General features: G+C 33.0%; 1 protein-coding gene across 4 annotated transcripts in view; it reads right to left on the bottom strand.

Moving 5' to 3' along the window:
* Positions 1–9,656: 9,656 nt before the first annotated feature.
* The window catches only part of LOC133194052 (ceramide synthase 5-like), a 48,058-nt gene continuing 39,654 nt past the window's right edge, over positions 9,657–18,060 (bottom strand). For 2 of the 4 annotated variants that reach the window (XM_061329983.1, XM_061329984.1), the window contains one exon: positions 9,657–10,387. In XM_061329983.1, the coding sequence (XP_061185967.1) occupies positions 10,271–10,387 (117 nt within the window). In that variant the 3' untranslated portion in view covers positions 9,657–10,270. Of the gene's footprint in view, positions 10,388–12,647; positions 12,780–15,399; positions 15,560–18,060 lie in introns of those variants that run through there. The other 2 variants (XM_061329981.1, XM_061329982.1) reach the window with 2 other exon arrangements.

The raw sequence follows: 18,060 nt of genomic DNA, 5'->3' as shown, positions 1-18,060 counted from the left end.
AAATAGTAAAATCTGGTTAAGTAATTGGTTATGAATTCATTTCATATACTAGCTTTTTTTTTCTCAACGACTTTCAAGTAATCGCACGTCAGTCTAATATTAAATATTAGATCTATGAATACACTTTACGTCCTCAAAAGCAGTGGTTGAAAGTGTGAACATTTTAGTGACAGATATTGAGTCTGTAGAGGAAGTAGTGTATATATAAAAAGTAAACGAATAAAATCCCTTAGACAGATCCCTTGGCTGTCACTTTCCAAAAGCTGATTCACTGAAGTTGTTCCTACTGAATAAACCACTCAGAGAACTAATCGTTTCTGTGAAAAGTGTTACCATTTGCAGGAGAAGAAAACACATTTGTTTCAGGTAATAAGACTTGAGCTCAGCTATATGTACAATAAACTGTTGACATCATGGAGACTTGAGATGGAAGCACCTCCTCTGTAAGACAAAATACAATATCATTTCTGTCTCTACATTGGACACTACGAGGCCTTGGTTCATCAAAACTTTTCAGTTGATGCCCGTTGGGGTGTGCCAGGGGGTGTGTCAATTAAAAAAAATAGTCAAATTGACATACTTTCTGAATTTTAAAGACATTAACTTTCGAACAATACCAAGAGGCTTAGAATCATTAAACATTGTCCTTTGAAGCGTCTTGGTGCCTAAGAGAGTGTCAACCAAAAGTAGGTCAGAGTGACCTACTTTCTGAATTTCATGACTCATCATTAAAACCAATATATTCTGAATATTATGACATGAAATGTTACCAAACCTATAGATTTGGTGCAACTTGGGGCTTTTAGATTGTGTACCAAGAAGCTTACGTTCATCGAACCTTTCAGTTGGTTTGCCCTGAGATATGTTGACCCTAAACAGGTCAAGACCTCTTTTGTGTTGTGTTTATAGGGATACGTGACTTTACCCTATATTCACGACTGGTTTTGTTTACTGGATTCATGAAATTGATCTCTGTTCATTATCTACATTTTTTACAATGCTGCACTTTGGAACCTAAACATACTTTTTTGTCTGTTCTGCATTTCGTATGTTTTTAGGTCACCTGAGTCACTCAGGTGACCTATTGCTATCTGTTTTTGTCCGTCGTCGTGCGTTAACTTTTGAACATTTTTAACTTCTTCTCTAGAACCGCTCAACCAATTTCAACCAAATTTGGTATATAGCATCTATGGGTGAAGGGGAACAAAAATTGTGAATTTCATGGTCCCTGCCCCCCCCCCCCCCCCGGGGCCTGAGGGGTGGGGCTAAAACCACCAAAAATAATGCAATCTTTAAAAATCTTCTTCTTTACTCCCGGACATGAAGCAGTCAAACTGTTGGCATCATTGTAATAAGCATTGAGCCCTCTACCAAAATTGTGAAATTCATGGCCCCAGGGTCAGGGGTTCTGGCCCCAGGGTGGGGCTATATAGATCATATAGTGAAAGTGCATAAATTCTTTGAAAATCTTCTTCTCTGCTCCTGGGTATTAAATAAAGTTACTAAGTACATAGTTATGATGAGCAAGACTGTCTCTTCCAAAATTGTGAAATTCATGGCCCCAGGGTCAGGGGTTCTGGTGTTAGGGCGGGGCTGTATTGATTATATAGTGAAAATGCATTAATTCTTTGAAAATCTTCTTCTCTGCTCCTGGGTATTAAATAAAGGAACTAAGTACATAGTTATGATGAGCAAGAGTGCCTCTTCCAAAATTGTGAAATTCACGGCCCCAGGGTCAGGGGTTCTGGCCCCAGGGTGGGGCTATATAGATCATATAGTGAAAGTGCATTAATTCTTTGAAAATCTTCTTCTCTGCTCCTGGGTATTAAATAAAGTTACTAAGTACATAGTTATGATGAGCAAGACTGTCTCTTCCAAAATTGTGAAATTCATGGCCCCAGGGACAGGGGTTCTGGTGTTAGGGCGGGGCTGTATTGATTATATAGTGAAAATGCATTAATTCTTTGAAAATCTTCTTCTCTGCTCCTGGGTATTAAATAAAGGAACTAAGTACATAGTTATGATGAGCAAGAGTGCCTCTTCCAAAATTGTGAAATTCATGGCCCAAGGGTCAGGGGTTCTGGCTCCAGGGTGGGGCTATATAGATCATATAGTGAAAGTGCATTAATTCTTTGAAAATCTTCTTCTCTGCTCCTGGGTATTAAATAAAGGAACTAAGTACATAGTTATGATGAGCAAGAGTGCCTCTTCCAAAATTGTGAAATTTATTGCCCCAGGGTCAGGGGTTCTGGCCCCAGGGTGGGGCTATATAGATCATATAGTGAAAGTGCATTAATTCTTTGAAAATCTTCTTCTCTGCTCCTGGGTATTAAATAAAGGAACTAAGTACATAGTTATGATGAGCAAGAGTGCCTCTTCCAAAATTGTGAAATTCATGGCCCCAGGGTCAGGGGTTCTGGTGTTAGGGCAGGACTCTATAAATTATATAGTGAAAATGCATTAATTCTTCGAAAATCTTCTTCTTTGCTCCTGGGTATTTAATAAAGTAACTAAGTACGTAGTTATGATGAGGAGGTGGGCCTCTTCCAGAATTGTGAAAGCCATGGCCCCTGGGTCAGGGGTTCTGGTGTTAGGGCGGGGCTCTATTGATTATATAGTAAAAATGCTTTAATTTTTTGAAAATCTTCTTCTCTGCTCCTGGGTATTATTTAAACAAACTAAGTGCATGGTTATGATGCATAAGGATGCCTTTTCAAAAATTGTGAATTTCATGGCCCCAGGGTCAGGGGTTCTGGTGTTAGGGTGGGGCTGTATTGATTATATAGTGAAAATGCATTGATTCTTTGAAAATCTTCTTCTCTGCTACTGGAGACTATTTAAATGCATAGGGATGCCTTTTCAAAAATTGTGAATTTCATGGCCCCAGGGTCAGGGGTTCTGGTGTTAGGGCGGGGCTCTATTGATTATATAGTGAAAATGCATTGATTCTTTGAAAAACTTCTCTGCTACTGGAGATTATTTAAACAAACTAAGTGCATGATTATGATAGACAAGGATGCCTCTTCCAAAATTTTTAATTATATGGCCTCAGTTTTTGGGGTTCTTGAGGAGGGGGGGGGCTAGGGCAACAATGCTTCATCTATCAGTGTATTTAACTTCTAAATTGTTGTATTATACTCAGGTGACCGTTAAGGCCCTTGGGCCTCTTGTTTTCTAACTTGTGGAAATAAAACATACCAAGTTGAACATGTGTACCTGATGCACGATTTTTGTCTAAACTTTTTATCAAAACTTTAAAAGTAACAGGTTTTTAATTTCATTGTAAATAACTTCTTTGAAAGAAATACGAAGAGTGAAATTCTTGTCTGGTCGATACAGTGAAACAGAGAAAATTTCTAGGATTATATTTCGTAGAAAGCAAGCTTAACCAGAGGTAGGGCTGTGTCTTGACTATGAACTAAGGATATTTTGCACAAAGTCAAGTCACAGTTTACAAAAGTATTGAATTATTGTTCTAGCTACAACTTTTAAATGGAGAAACACAAAATTTTGTTTTTGAGACGAGGCTTGCTTAAGACTGGAGGGTACGTTCTGACTCGGGTTAAGTTGGACATCATTAATGTTTTAGAAATACGAAATTATTCTTTAGAAATAACGTTGAAGTGGAGAAAAATATTGAAAGATTATCCAATGAATATAGTTACGTACATTGTTTATGACCAGAGAGTAAGAAAAAAACTCTGCCCTATTGAATGTCATTTGAACAAGGTTATTTCGTTTAAGGTGTCCGTCCGTCCCATAATGTTGTTATAAATAACTTTAGAAAATCATACTAGCCCTGAAGGTTGAATATGATCATAGGACAATGTCATGTAATGAATCTAAACAAAGTTAATTCGACATGGTCAAGAAGTTTCAAATTCTGTAGTTCTCACAAATGTAGAATTCTAAAAGAGTCAAGGTACCAAGACTCATCAACTAACGTTAGATGATTCTAAGCCTCTTAGTATTGGAGATGTTTAGTAGTCAGGCATATGGATGACCTGGCGGTAACAATATGGAGCAAAAACTGATGTGCAAGCAAAATGGGTCTTAAATCTCCTGGAGGAAACAGTGACCTGGGCAAGGATGGAATTGAACCGAAGAATTAAGTTGAGAAACGTGATAATGGACAAGGGACGCCTTTAGGAAATATTCATACTTCAGGTTCATGGAGAAGATATTTCATTTATTATCCAAAATCCAATAAAGCGCTTGGGCAAGTGATATGATGATTCACTAGCGCTTATAAATACGGATTCCATTCCTTTTCATGCCAGTCTACGACAAACTTCCAAGTCGCCCGCGTGGTGCAGTGGTTAGAGCTTTGTTCTACAGTCGTAAGGAGTTGATCCTTACTTCGCGGGTTTGAATCCCACTGCGGGACGTGGAGACCGGTCCTTCGGATGAGTGAGGTTCCGTGTCGCAGTAGGTGCTGGCACGAAAAAGATCTCCGACCCCGATGCCCCGAGTGCCGAGTATATAGGTCTAAAATTTACAGCCTTCCACTGGCTGGTGGCGTCTCAATATGAGTGAAAAATTCTTGAAAGGGTCGTTAATCAAACAAACAAACGAACTTCCATCCCCTACAAACTTGCTGAGATTGGGTTTAACAGAATCACTAGAGTACCAGCTCAGCTGAGAAAGAGCAAAACTTGCCCACCTACTGTCTGTAAACAAGGTGGCCCTCCATCAAGGACGATAGAGGTGGAGATACATCAGTGTGATTTGGGTCTTGGCAGACATATCAGGGAAAGAGAGGAAGAAGAGAATCAAGTCGATCGATACCAACAGAGATTCACTTTGTTCGTGCTGGCATGACAGTCCCTCCAATGACGGCAAAGAAAGGGACGAACAAGGCGTGCAAACTAAGCTTCAGATGTTAAAAAAATGTGTTAACGAATACAATTTGTGAATTCTTTAGATTGATTGATTGTATATTGCTTAACGTCCCGTTCGAGAATTTATCACTCATTATAGAGATGTTACCGTATGCCGGTGAAGTGCTTCAAATTTAAATCTATACTCGGCACTCAGGGCCTTTTACAAGTGAGGGCTCTTTATCGTACCAATGCCTACCGTGACACGGGTCATAAAGGTGGTTTTTTTAAGAAAGAGTGGATCCTTGCTTCACATTCTTGTCAAGTAAATATTATAAATTTTAAACACACTCGGTACAAGTTTGGTTGGAATTGGCATAGAGGTTCTGGAGAAAATGGAATTTGAAATTGTGAAAAAGTTTACCACAACCACGACTATACAACAACAGACAAATTTTAATCAGAAAAGCTCAGGTGAACTAAAAAGTACTATAATTCAGAAAGTAAGTCACTTTTTTGATTGACAAACCCAAGATTCATAAACTTTCTAGGTTTGTTGACCCTGCATCATAGCAATCAAATTAATACATGGTGTATGTAAGTTTAAAGATATCAAAATACTATAACAATTCATTTTAAATTCCACTGACTTATCCTGAAGCTCCAAGATGCATCAAATGACAATGATGACTATTGAAGATTTTTAGCTAAATGCGTAATCTATTGAAAACGGATACTGGTAGTTTTAAAATTCAAAAAAGTAGGTGACTGTGACCTACATACTGGTCACATGCCGAGACCCCAAGATGCATCAGTTTACAGCTTTGATGATCCTTGTCTGAAACTCTTCAAGATATACATGTAATGTTTATCGATTTAAAGCTGAACACTGCTCATAAATAGGCACCGTAATACAGGTATATAAACCCTTCGATTTCGTTACACCCGATTGCACACTTGAAACTCATGGCCAACGTGTAGTATTCCTTTCGTGGTCTTCTATTTTTTTGCGTTTATTCCTTGTTTTATGTGCATTTTCTGTTTTTAAATAATGCATTGACTTGTATATTTGATGTTACTTTTCTCCTGGCTCGGAAAAAGTGCGTAAACTTTGATAATTTCATCGCGACCGAGTAACACGGCAATGTAAGATGTTCTTCCTCTACAGCGAAATACTTTGGGCTGTTAAGAGGTCTGCGGCTTATATAGGGGTTGTTGGGATAGCCGTGATGAAAGGGAAAATATGGCGGACAATGGCCTTTTACGAGTAGTGTTCAGCTTTAAGCATTGAATTCTTATTTTTGGATGTCGTCGGTCCTATAACAGCACCTGGCCGTGTCGACAAATTGGATACCGCGTGTTATTGATAATTCGTCGGGATGGACAGGTGCTGTAATTAGGACCGACGACATCCAAAAATAAGAAATCAATTCAATGCTTTTATTTACTTTTTTCTAATTTTATCTGTTCATAATTGTGAATTTCGTTGATCTTTATTGTGAATTTAGCACCTTTAAAAACTGGTGTGCTTAATAGACGTAAGAGCCTTTGTGACGTGGAAAGTTAAATAACGCAAATGAATATGGCGAGGGGGGGGGGGATGACAATTTTTTTTTAAAAGTACAATTAATAATTTAATAGGGTAACTGTTTTTAATTAAATTGAGCCAAAATAATCTATATTTTGTTGCTCCTAGAGTATCGAAAATGATTGTAGTTCCTATTGTGTATTCTACCGCGCAGTGACAAGGTTTCCCGTGTGTTATAGGGTATTGAATGTTGTAGATTTCAAATGACTTTTATAAAGAAAAATACAATGAATGTACTTATACTCTGATCAGAGGGATAAGTCTTACTGGATGATTATTATCCCTTTATTTTGCCCCAGAGGTATGCTGCATTTGTATGAGCTCTTATTTTTATTTCTTTCGGAAAATCAGAAGCATCAAAGCAAAAATTTTAAATGAGTACACAGAGGGTTAATGAAACTTGAAACAATTTAAAATGTTCAAAAATATGTCACCGTGACCTACTTTCTGATCAACATTTCCCAAGCCCCTAGATGCTAGTCCTAATAACAAACTTTCAATAACTCTAGGTCAGTTTTGAAGTGACCTTAAGGTCAGATGATACGTTCCTCAAATATCTGTTTTGCTAATCTTCGTAATGTATGAAAATTATTCAAAACTTTAATTACCTTCTGATTTCTTAGCAGGTTTCTTATTGTCTTATAATAATCGAAACACTAAAAAATGTTATATTGACAAATAAAGATTTTCCCAAAAGGATCATATAGGAAACATCATCCTCTGGTATCTTGCACAAATGCCTGGTAAGGTACCTCAATTTTTGTGAGTAAACATGTTAAAGTAGCAATACTTCAATGACAAAATCTTGGAAAAAATTATATATTATTGAGGAACGTATCGTCTGTCCTTAAGACCATGCTCTTTGCCCTAAGTGATGCCTCGAACAAGTTTTAATCCACAATACTTCATCCTTATGTGCAAGTTTGGTGATAATTTGCCTGCCCAGGGGCTTAAAACCCATAACTTGTTTTACTTCCCTATATTTTTCCCCTTGTTTAAAAATGTTCTTGGCCAAAAGATACTTTTTGACAAATTTAACATTTGCCAAGAAGGGGGGGGGGGTTTCCTTGAATTATTGTCCACATTTCGAAAGGTTTATAGAATTGGCCATAAATCGGCTGACTGCTCGAAAGACAGGCGGATATGGTTATTCCAGTAAACCTACCAACTCCATTGGGGTGGGGGTGTATTAATCAAAATTAATTGTTTTTCATCTGTATCAAAATACACCAAAATAAAAGTAGTGCATTATTTATTGACAAAATTTACAAGCAATGTCAATTTCATGACTACAACATCAATAGAAATTTATCTACAATACACATTTATACATATGTATATACATAATAAATATCCATTTTACACCGTTATTAATAGAAATCTATAGAAATGCGTCTATCCAATTTGTTATGGTAAAGATTCAGAAAATATAACGATCATTTCAACAAAACCTGGCAATTGTTTGAAAGTATAAGATTGACAGTCATTATTTTTTTCTATCTCATCAAGAATCCTTTGAAATATATTAGAATAAAATGTCAAACATTTATATTTTCCCCGGCCCTTTCACAAAGATATTTGAAAAATTATTTTAAACTTCATAAATGAACAGAGATAATTCAGACTGTGTGAACGCTATAATTTCAGTGAAAAAAAGTCTAGTCTCCATAAAGTTTTATTGTTAACTACTTCTGGATGTGCTAGAGAAAATACTTTTCATAAATACACTGCCCTTGTAAAGCCATTTTTTAAAATTCTCTCTCTGCGTTAATATTAAATATCAGGTTTGGGGAAAGGGATGATCTTTTTTTCAGAGTTGGGTAAAGGGAGGATAATTTTTCCAGACAATGGTGTCTGAAGGGCACAGACCTACGAACACATTCAATTAGAACAACTAGATTACTCTAAAATAATTAAAACCCTTCTCTCATTTCAAAACTAATGGCAACATTTTAAAATCCGTAAGTTTGATTTCCAAGAAATTTTTGAAGATAACCTATTGAATATCTAATTGAACCCAACTGAATAATTGCTTCATATTTGGTCCCATTGCTTAATTTCAGTAGCCCATCCCTTTGCTCAATCAAATAAGCTCATTGATTTCAACCTCTTTTCAAAGAATTATAAACCATGCACTAGATCCATGGTCAGGATTTACAAAGATACCCATAGGCCACAAGCTAAAATTTATATTTCACACTAATGCCAGAGAGTTTTAGTTTTTAAAATATCTGTACAAGTATTATAAAAATATGAAATTTTATCATCTGTTAATCCAGAGACAAACGCACACATTCATAAACAATGATAATACTCGGGAGTTATTTTTGAATAGTTTATAGTAAGTGCTCAAAAATGCAACAACAAAAAATCATACATCTTTCTTGTATATGAAATAGAAAATAGGGAACAATTTCAGATTAAAATCAGGTACTCCATCCATAATTCTATTTCAATTAGAAGATTAAAATCACAAATTAATAATCTATTTGAATTGATTTTTTTAATATTAACAGCAGCTATAGAAATTAACATTCAAAATTTTCATACTACTCGCTACAATACAGGCACTCCATCTTAATATGGCATCTTGCTTCTTTTTTTTAACTTTGCAAAGGACTTCAATTAAGCAGAGGGGAGGTTAGTTAAAAGTAAATCATCTTAATATGCATAAAATCTCATTTCAGTTTGGCAAAGACACAAGTTAGACATGTATTATTTGTTCTCCTTTGTTTCAATATGGCTTTCGCAATTTTTTTTTTCAAATCATCTATAGAACATTCTACACCATAATAAATAACATCTTTTTTTATTTTGTTTGAAACTTGTCTTTTCACTTCAGAGTTTCAAATTACAGATCAAATAAATTTTTGTATCTACTAATAAAATAATTTTCACACAGACATCATATTTCAGCAAAACTTTGCTCTATTCATGAGTATACACGACACCTTAATAAAAAAAAATTTAAAAATATGGGATTGAACTCGAATGATTGAAAAGTAAAAAAAAAAAGCTCTTTTGAGAGCAAAATGCTGGTTGTATCTAAATCTCTTTTGTATTAAATATCATCAGGGAAGGTATGCTGGAAAGCAGTTCCGAGTCATATGAAAAATGATACACTAATAAATTAGTAAAATATATATATACTTTTTGAAATTTACGATATATATATATATATATATATATATATATATATATATATATATATATATATATATATATATATATATATATATATTGTTTTAAGCAGGGTCCTATATACTAACGGTATAGGCAACTTTCGCAAGTCTCGCAAGTTGTGGGATTTCGTCAATTTTAATTAAATATATCTCTTTTGCTATCAAATATTTCATAATAAAATCTTAATTTATCTATCAAAAAATTGTTCAAGATTTATTACATTTATTTAAAAATCAATGCGTGCCCCTGATCGGCCGTATTTCCGAGAAATCGCCGATTTTAGTGGTTGTTTACTTAATAACTAAATTATTTCATAATATGTGCTTTAAAATTTATTAAATATCCATTCCAATACACAAAAGTCAGATTACATATTATATTGAACAGATTACATTAATCAGAAAACAAGCTTTTTACTGGGGAAAAAAAGTAGTTTGAAAAACTTGTAGTGTTGTGTGTGCCGTTTTGGGTAAATAAACACGGCGTTGAAGGAGTTGCCCATCCCGTTAGTATATAGGTTCCAGTTTTAAGTAATTTAATATTCCAGTGAAAATGAAGACCGACAGAGGTGAATGAGGAAACACATGCATACACAAAATTAAAAATCTCTCTCATCATGACTGAGCTTCCCTGATGACATCATTGGTTTTAAAAATTGTGGACTACAGAACAATTATTTTCACTGCGTTACATTGTTACTGAAATTATTGGTCTGTTTGTGGTCACCAGAACCATTACTTGAAGTATCTTCCTCGCTGATTTCTTCTTCATCTGAACTACGAATATCTGTAACTTCCTAAAATGAAAAGAAGTTTTCAAGCTAAAAAATCTCACAGAAACAAATATAGTATATAATTTTTTAAATCATATTAATGTTAAACTTAAAAATAAAAAAAAAATTACGTTCTGGGTTATATTTAATTACATGTGGAGGTCAAATTCATTAAGATTAACCCCAAAGCCGAGTTAATTTCAATTTACTAATGAAGCATATAGTTTTATTAATTATTTCTTCAACTGCAATGATGATTATTAATGTAAGCATGGTCCTCAATATCTAACAGTTTTCACTTTATGCAAATAATAAACAAAAGAAACAATGGTTCATAACGTAATTAAACTGCTGCAAAAAAAGTTCATTTAACAGAAAGACAGAAGGCAAACTGAAATGAAAAAGGAAGCAGCACGCCTTTTCAGGAAAAAAATCTCGAAGACGTTTCCTGGGGTGAGTTTACAAATCACCTGTACACTTGTTAGGACAATGTTAAAAATATTTTTTTTACACGTATTATACCAAGTGCAAACATTAAATAGCTAGTATGCAAAAGGACAGAAAAAAATCAAGGAGTCATAGGTTTTGTGTGCGGTTGCTATTGTTATCTGGAAAGCACACACTTTTACATGAGGATAAACTCTAGTCTTTGCTTTTGCAGCGATTTGATGCATGAAAATTCTTCTTTTTTCTATTTTTTTTTTTACTAATAGCAGAAGTACCCTGTAGATGTGCAGTTTCTGCACACTAATAAACATAATGAGTCTCCATCTTGTGAACCAAAAATACAAAATGAACATAAAAGTCTCTTCTTTTGCTCCATTAACAATTCATATACAATTGTTCATTTTCAACATCTCATTGAAAAAGAAGAGTCACTCAGCGCTACTCCATATCACTTTTCCAATATTTGGTTCCTAGGAGAGAATATCCAGTTTTTTCCTAAAATTTCCTTTAAAATGAATTCCAAGCTCTTTATGATAAAATGATGGAAAATGGCCCCGCCCCTTTACTACCCATTCTGTTCATGGTTTGACTTTTCTAAAAAGTTGTGAAAGGTAAGAATTGTGCATTTGATCGTATGCTTAATATCTGTCAAAATACATACCTCTTTTTTAGCCACCTGTCGACAATTTTGTTTTAATTACAAGTGTTATACATTAAAGATTTCTCTTCAAGATTCAAGACAGAATTATTAAAATGAATCACCAAAGAATCTTCACTATAACTTCTGATCAATTTTTATCCCCCCGTGTTAATTGATATAAAAATCAGAGCAAAATCACCATTACATGTCAAATACTTTAGGATTAGCGACAGTAAGAATAATCCAGACTAATATATTGACTTATAAAACTCTCACCACAGGCAATACATGTAAGTAAATTTCACCATCTTTGTCATGAAATCTTAACGTTGCATAAAATATCTAGCATGGAAGAAACACCCATATACCCCCATTTTGTGGAATTTTCCTTTCAAAATTTTATATTTAATTCTGTATTCTAAGAATTTACACATGAACTAAAATTTGACATCAAACTTTGCTTTCTTTTATCTCAATATTGTTAATCAACAACATCTAATGCTCATTGATAAGATAAATGAACAAGATTTACAAAATCGTTTTTCGGGAATAATTGTAATGCCAAAAGATTTCCAAAAATTACTGCAAGTATAATTTTTTTCCATCTACAAAAAAATAAATAATGCCTTTACAATAATTAACAGAATATATTGCTTGCTCTCTATGGAAACATTCACATTCAGAAATATCAGTATTTCAGACTTATAGGCAATAGAGATGGGATTCCTTAAGAAAATCGGGATTATAGAATTATCATTATGTGAAGAAATGCTGTTTACATGCTTATATTAATTCAAGGTGGCATATAAAGTGTATATTCATTATTAGTTAGTATATTATTTTTGATATATTAAGGGAAATGGGGAATAAAGAGAGAGTTTATAAACTAAAAATTCGTATTTCATTACGCCACATTTACACTTATGCTTTTACCGAGAATAAAAAAAAATGACCTTTATGCGAAATGAAGTCATCAGATATTTTTCTGAGCAGGTTCCTTTCTTGAATATTAAAGGTGTTACACACTATATATTTCAGAGTGCGAAAAAAAATCGAAAGTTATTAATAAAAGTAGAAGAAATTTTTTTTCGAGAGGGAGCAAGAAAAAAACACCGTTTCCTCAATCATGGATACACAAGAACAGAATACAATTTCTTGATGCATTTCACCTGTAGAATATATATATTCAATAAATATATTCAGGAACAGAAATCATAAGTGGCCACTTTTGCGATAAAATAAACAAGTGCAGCATCTAATTCTACTGAAAAAAAAAACCATGAAAGAGAAAGCGGTAGAAAACGCGATAGATTCTTTACATACCTGTCCCTAAAACGTAAAATAAAATATACCATATGAAGAAAAATGAATTCAAATTTATGTCAGAAAAAAGCATTTACTGGATATATTTGTAACACAGGCAAAGGTAAGTGAAAAAAATTCAAGTATATGAAAGAATGAATTCATAATGCTGATCTCTCTTTTTTTTTAAAATAATTATCAAATTTATATATTTATTAAAAGTTGAATTTTTTTCAAGGATTTTTTTTTTTTTAAATAAACAAAAATATCTGCATTCATGCATTTCTAAAAGTTCCAAGAATATATTTTAATGTCAAAAATGCATCTAACCTTTTATATAGAAGTAAATGTACACTTTCTAGAATGCATTTTTTAATTTCATCTTTAATTTACCTTGTAGATCTAAATAAACAACGTATTTATCAACCTCCATATGTTTTCTCTTTAAATAGTATTTTATACCTATGATATGTCCCTAAAGAGATTATAGGGCAAAAAAAAATTCTTTACATGATAAGCTAACATAATCTACAGTCTGTCAGAAATTCTATAGTCTGTCAAGAATTTAGGCTTCCTTGTGTAAAATTTTTTTTTTTTTTTTTTTTTTTTTTTTTTTTTTTTTTTTTTTTTTTTTTTTTTTTTTTTGACAAAAAGCCTGAATGATTTTTTCGAATCAGTGACTCTATTATTTCTCCATTCAATAAGTCTGGTTTGTAAATAAGGAAATAAATATTGATTTCACAATTAACTTTTAGGTCACATAAAAAATACAGTATGGGACAGACTACAGAATGTGAATTAGACACCACCACCAAGAGCCATTTTAGATAAAAATAAAAATGAATGATTACATCAACACAGACACCTCCTACAAACAATCCATTTATATTGTCGATATTCTGTAAAACGAATTCTAATATGCAACAACTTTCATTTATAATTCGCCAGCCTTATAGAATCTGTCTGCAACTATTAATTTTTTAAACTTCATCACAGAAATAAAAGTAAAGAAATAATTATGTACATAATTAAATATGCATTAAAAATTTGTTTGCAGAAAGAAATAGCCATGAGTAAACTAAGGTTGCAAAAGCCTGTGTATATATACATACATATATATATATATATATATATATATATATATATATATATATATATATATATATATATATGTGTGTGTGTGTGTGTGTGTGTATGTATTTCTTGCACATAAATAAAGGACAAGATAGGCTAAGGCCCCTTTTTTGGCCCCTGGTTTTGGGTGTCTTTCAGAATGATGCAACAGTTTATCAATAGAAATCTGTTGTTACCCCTGCCACAAAATGAGTACTGGTTCTAAGTTATGGGATACACAGAGGTCACAGGAAGGTCAGAAAATATGTCAATTTCCAAATTTTCTCATTTTCATGCAAATTTTCATAGATTTTACGGCATATTTTGTTTTAGAAAACATAGAACACAAGCTTGCCTATCTACCAAATTTACATATTTTATACACTAGTATCAGATGCATCTTATGTATAAAAATCTCAGATAGGCAAGCTTGTGCTCTATGTTTCCCTAAGTGAAAAGTATCTCAAATTTGACGAAATTCCATCAGATTTGAGGAAATTCGGAATAATGTCCTACTTCTGCACCCTCTTGTGGCCTCCGTGTAAGCTTTGAATCAAAATTAGTGCTGATTTTAAAACAAGCATCATTTTAAGTTCTTAATTACAAACTATCATAATTTTAACTGTGTTCTGATTTTTACATCAAATAAGGGGCCAGATTCGGCAATTACCATACCTTGTCCTTTGGTTTACAGTTCTTTTTTTGTGATATATTTGGAAACTATGATTGATTTTTTTTCCTGCTTTCTTTTTTTTTTATTGGTCAATAAAATATTTTAAAAGGACATAAATTTCTTCTTTTTTTTCCCAGGCTCTGCTCAATAAATGAAATGCACTCTTCATCTGTTTATCTTACTGGTCTTAAGTAACATTTCCAAGCACCAAATTAATTTACAGGTAGATTCCTTTTTTTCTTTTTTAAGAAAAGGTTTGTTTGTAGGAAGTGTCCTTAAACTTCATACTTTTGAGCATGAAACACACATAGGTGTTGTAGCAATGGTAAAGCATGGGGAACGATTCCTATGCCGGTTTCATATTTTTCAGATCGAAAAACTTTGGTGAAATACACGTATGTCAATAAATTACAAACATGTATATCACTATACTTATGAAACTTCAAGGTCTTTTATAAATTTCTTTCAGTAACAGCAATGCTATTCTATTTATACTGAAAATGCATATAACAAATCTGGAGATTAATTGTATGTTGTTATCTTGAACAGGATGAAGCCAATACTCTTTCAGTATTATAAGAGAAAAATGTTTCCATATACAAGATTTTTTTTCTTTTCTTTTCTTTTTTTATGGCCAAATTCAAATAAAATCTGCTTCATTATTTTAATATTTCTCCTTTTTAGAAGCTGTAAGTAACTTTCACTTGTCTTACCCAGGCCATTTCTTAACAATTTCAAATGATAAAGCATGATGTATGGCAACTCACTCATATTGTAGATGCAGTAGTACATGACTGGAGCGAATTGTAAAACACACAGATAAGAATAAATTAAGCTTGACTGCTTTCGCAGATCACTTACCTCCCCTTGCTTGGACAATACCGTGTAGGCAACAGTCACGATTAAAGAAAACCAGTAGGCATGCAGAACCAGTAGAACCACTAATACGCCGTTAAAGAGGTACAGGCTCGGAAAACCTCCGACTACCTGCTTGCATTCATAATAGGTGGACCACATGACCCTAGAAGAAAGCGCGGGTAACAGACCACATGATTAATAAAAGCTTATATTGCCTTTGCAGTGCTGGTGGTCAAAGATGAAATGATTGTTGAAAAGTGTGATACATGTATGGATGATATGCATGGGTTTCGGTAAAAAAAAAAAATGCTGTGTTGGAAATCGGTATTTTTTCCCTTCCACTGATCCTGCATTCTTTTCACTGAGACAAAAAAATGTGCATCAGTGTGAATTTTGCAAGTAAGATTGAAATGCGAGTGCATTGTTGCAAGGGCATAATCTGGAATTATAATGCAGGTATTTTTATAGTGCCATTGATGATGAAGATGATGATGATAATAATGATGCATATGAAGCAGATTTCACAGTACCCATGAAATTAAAAAAAAAATCAACACTCAAATCATCCCATTTCTCCTTTTAACATTTCATTCAGAAATCTTTTATTTTTTTTTTTGGGGGGGGGGGGGGGAGGGGGTACTTAAATTTCAATAGACCCATTACCATCATAAGATAATGATCCAGGTAAAAATATTTCTTAAAAGCTATAACTCTGAGACTTGTGAAATGAAATACTTATTAGGGTTGGCACACTGTCACTCACTCCAGACATTACAACACCAGAACAACCCAGTAGGGGGGACAAAACAAAACTATTTTGTTTATGCTGACAAATGTATTATAAAAAAAAACATCAACGAAACAGCTATATTGTTCTGAAATTTCTAGATGACCAAAAATATTAAAAAAAAAAAGGAAAGAAAGAAATAAAAAAAGATAAATAAGTTAAAAAAAAATCATAAGTGTTATAAAATAGTATATTTATTACAATTTCAAATATACTATAGAAATATGAAAGTAACATCATTATTGATACTGAGTTTTTTATCACATGGAATTTAAAAAACCAAACACCATTCAAATCAACCTTCTGACCAATTCTCATTACTCCATATACGTAATAAAATATTTTTGTAGTAAAAAAAAAAATAGTAAGGAAAATTGAGTTCCAAAATTTTAAAAGCATAAAAAAAAGGTGAAATCGTTAAAAAAAAAAAAAAAAAAAGGAAAAATTGTGAATATAAAACACCATATTCTACAGTTACATTTTTGTAAGACATATACGTTCTACAAAAAAATTAACATTTTACAGTAGGACCTTTAATAAAAAAAGTATATTATCTTTTGCTTCCTGAAAAGTAGAATATTAAAAAAACCAAACCAAGTTTTTGTGTCTTTAAATCTAAAGATAAACCTAAGAATTTTCTCAAAATGAAATGGATACATGTATACCAGATTTCAAATTGGACACTTTGTCAACCTCTACCCTTGAAAAATATCAACACCAATTCCAAATCAATATCCTAATAAGTCTTTAATACAAAGACAATTAGAGAGGTTATGTATTGTACATGGAAAGATTTTATTTTCATGCAGTTATTTCCCCTATACAAGGTAGATAACTCCTCAAGCTTCCCCTTTCACCACCAGCCATTTTACAACATGCATGATTGTTTCTGGTATATCTATCTTTGATATAGAACTAAGAGCATACATGTATATTGTACTTCGAGAACTATTACATTGAATTTAATGGTGCTTTTCCATAAATGGAATCTCATTATAGTTTTATAACATGAATTTTAAAAAATGAATACTGTGGATTCCTAAATATACGCGAGGAACTAATTATCACGTAATATCGCGAGAAGCACCACTCGCGAAATAAAATTACTCGCTTTTATTTTTATGGTGCTTTAATGTATGTAAAATCTCTATATAAATCACCCATTCTATAATTATTTTTATCGCGATTTGACTACCTTGGGCCATTTCGCGATATTAAGTACTCGCGTAAAATAAGGAATCTACAGTAGATTAAAAAAAAATTAAAAAGGAAAAAAAAAGAAAGAAAGAAAAATAAGAAAAAAGTTATGTGCAGAATGGGAGCTATCCATAAACATATTTTCACTTATGTTAAAAACTTGATTAATTCCATTAAGTAAGTTTATACATATGTTCCCTATAGATTTACCTTTAATCAAAATTTTAAACACTTAGTGATCAAAACAGTTAATCTTCCTATATGTTACAATTCTAAACTACAGTGTATTACACATACTAATAAACCATGAAAACAATCCACCGTGTTTTTGTGCAAAGCGTTTTCCTGGCTGAATTAGTGACAGACAAGAACCTGCGTACAATCCTTATTTCTAGCATCATATGTAATGTGCAAACCATGGGGGAAGGAAAAGCACCGAATTAAGGAGACATGTATGTCATGTTTGGTACTGATCGGAGAGAATACAGACCCTCCACATAATCAGGCAGCAAGCCTAAGATTTTAAACCACACAGGATGAGAACAAATTTACACAGTAAAGCACGCTCAAAAATGTACACCCAAAAAAAGACAACAAACAGCCGAAAAATTGCACACATTTACAAACAAGAACACAAGATTCCAAACATGAATATCAAAATTTTTGTGTATAAGCGAACA

The sequence above is a fragment of the Saccostrea echinata genome, unplaced genomic scaffold (assembly GCF_033153115.1).
Source record: "Saccostrea echinata isolate AGI-Se365-2 ecotype Australia unplaced genomic scaffold, CSIRO_AGI_Sech_v1 ptg000028l, whole genome shotgun sequence".
Classification (NCBI taxonomy): domain Eukaryota; kingdom Metazoa; phylum Mollusca; class Bivalvia; order Ostreida; family Ostreidae; genus Saccostrea; species Saccostrea echinata.
This window is presented reverse-complemented; position numbering and strand designations above follow the sequence as displayed.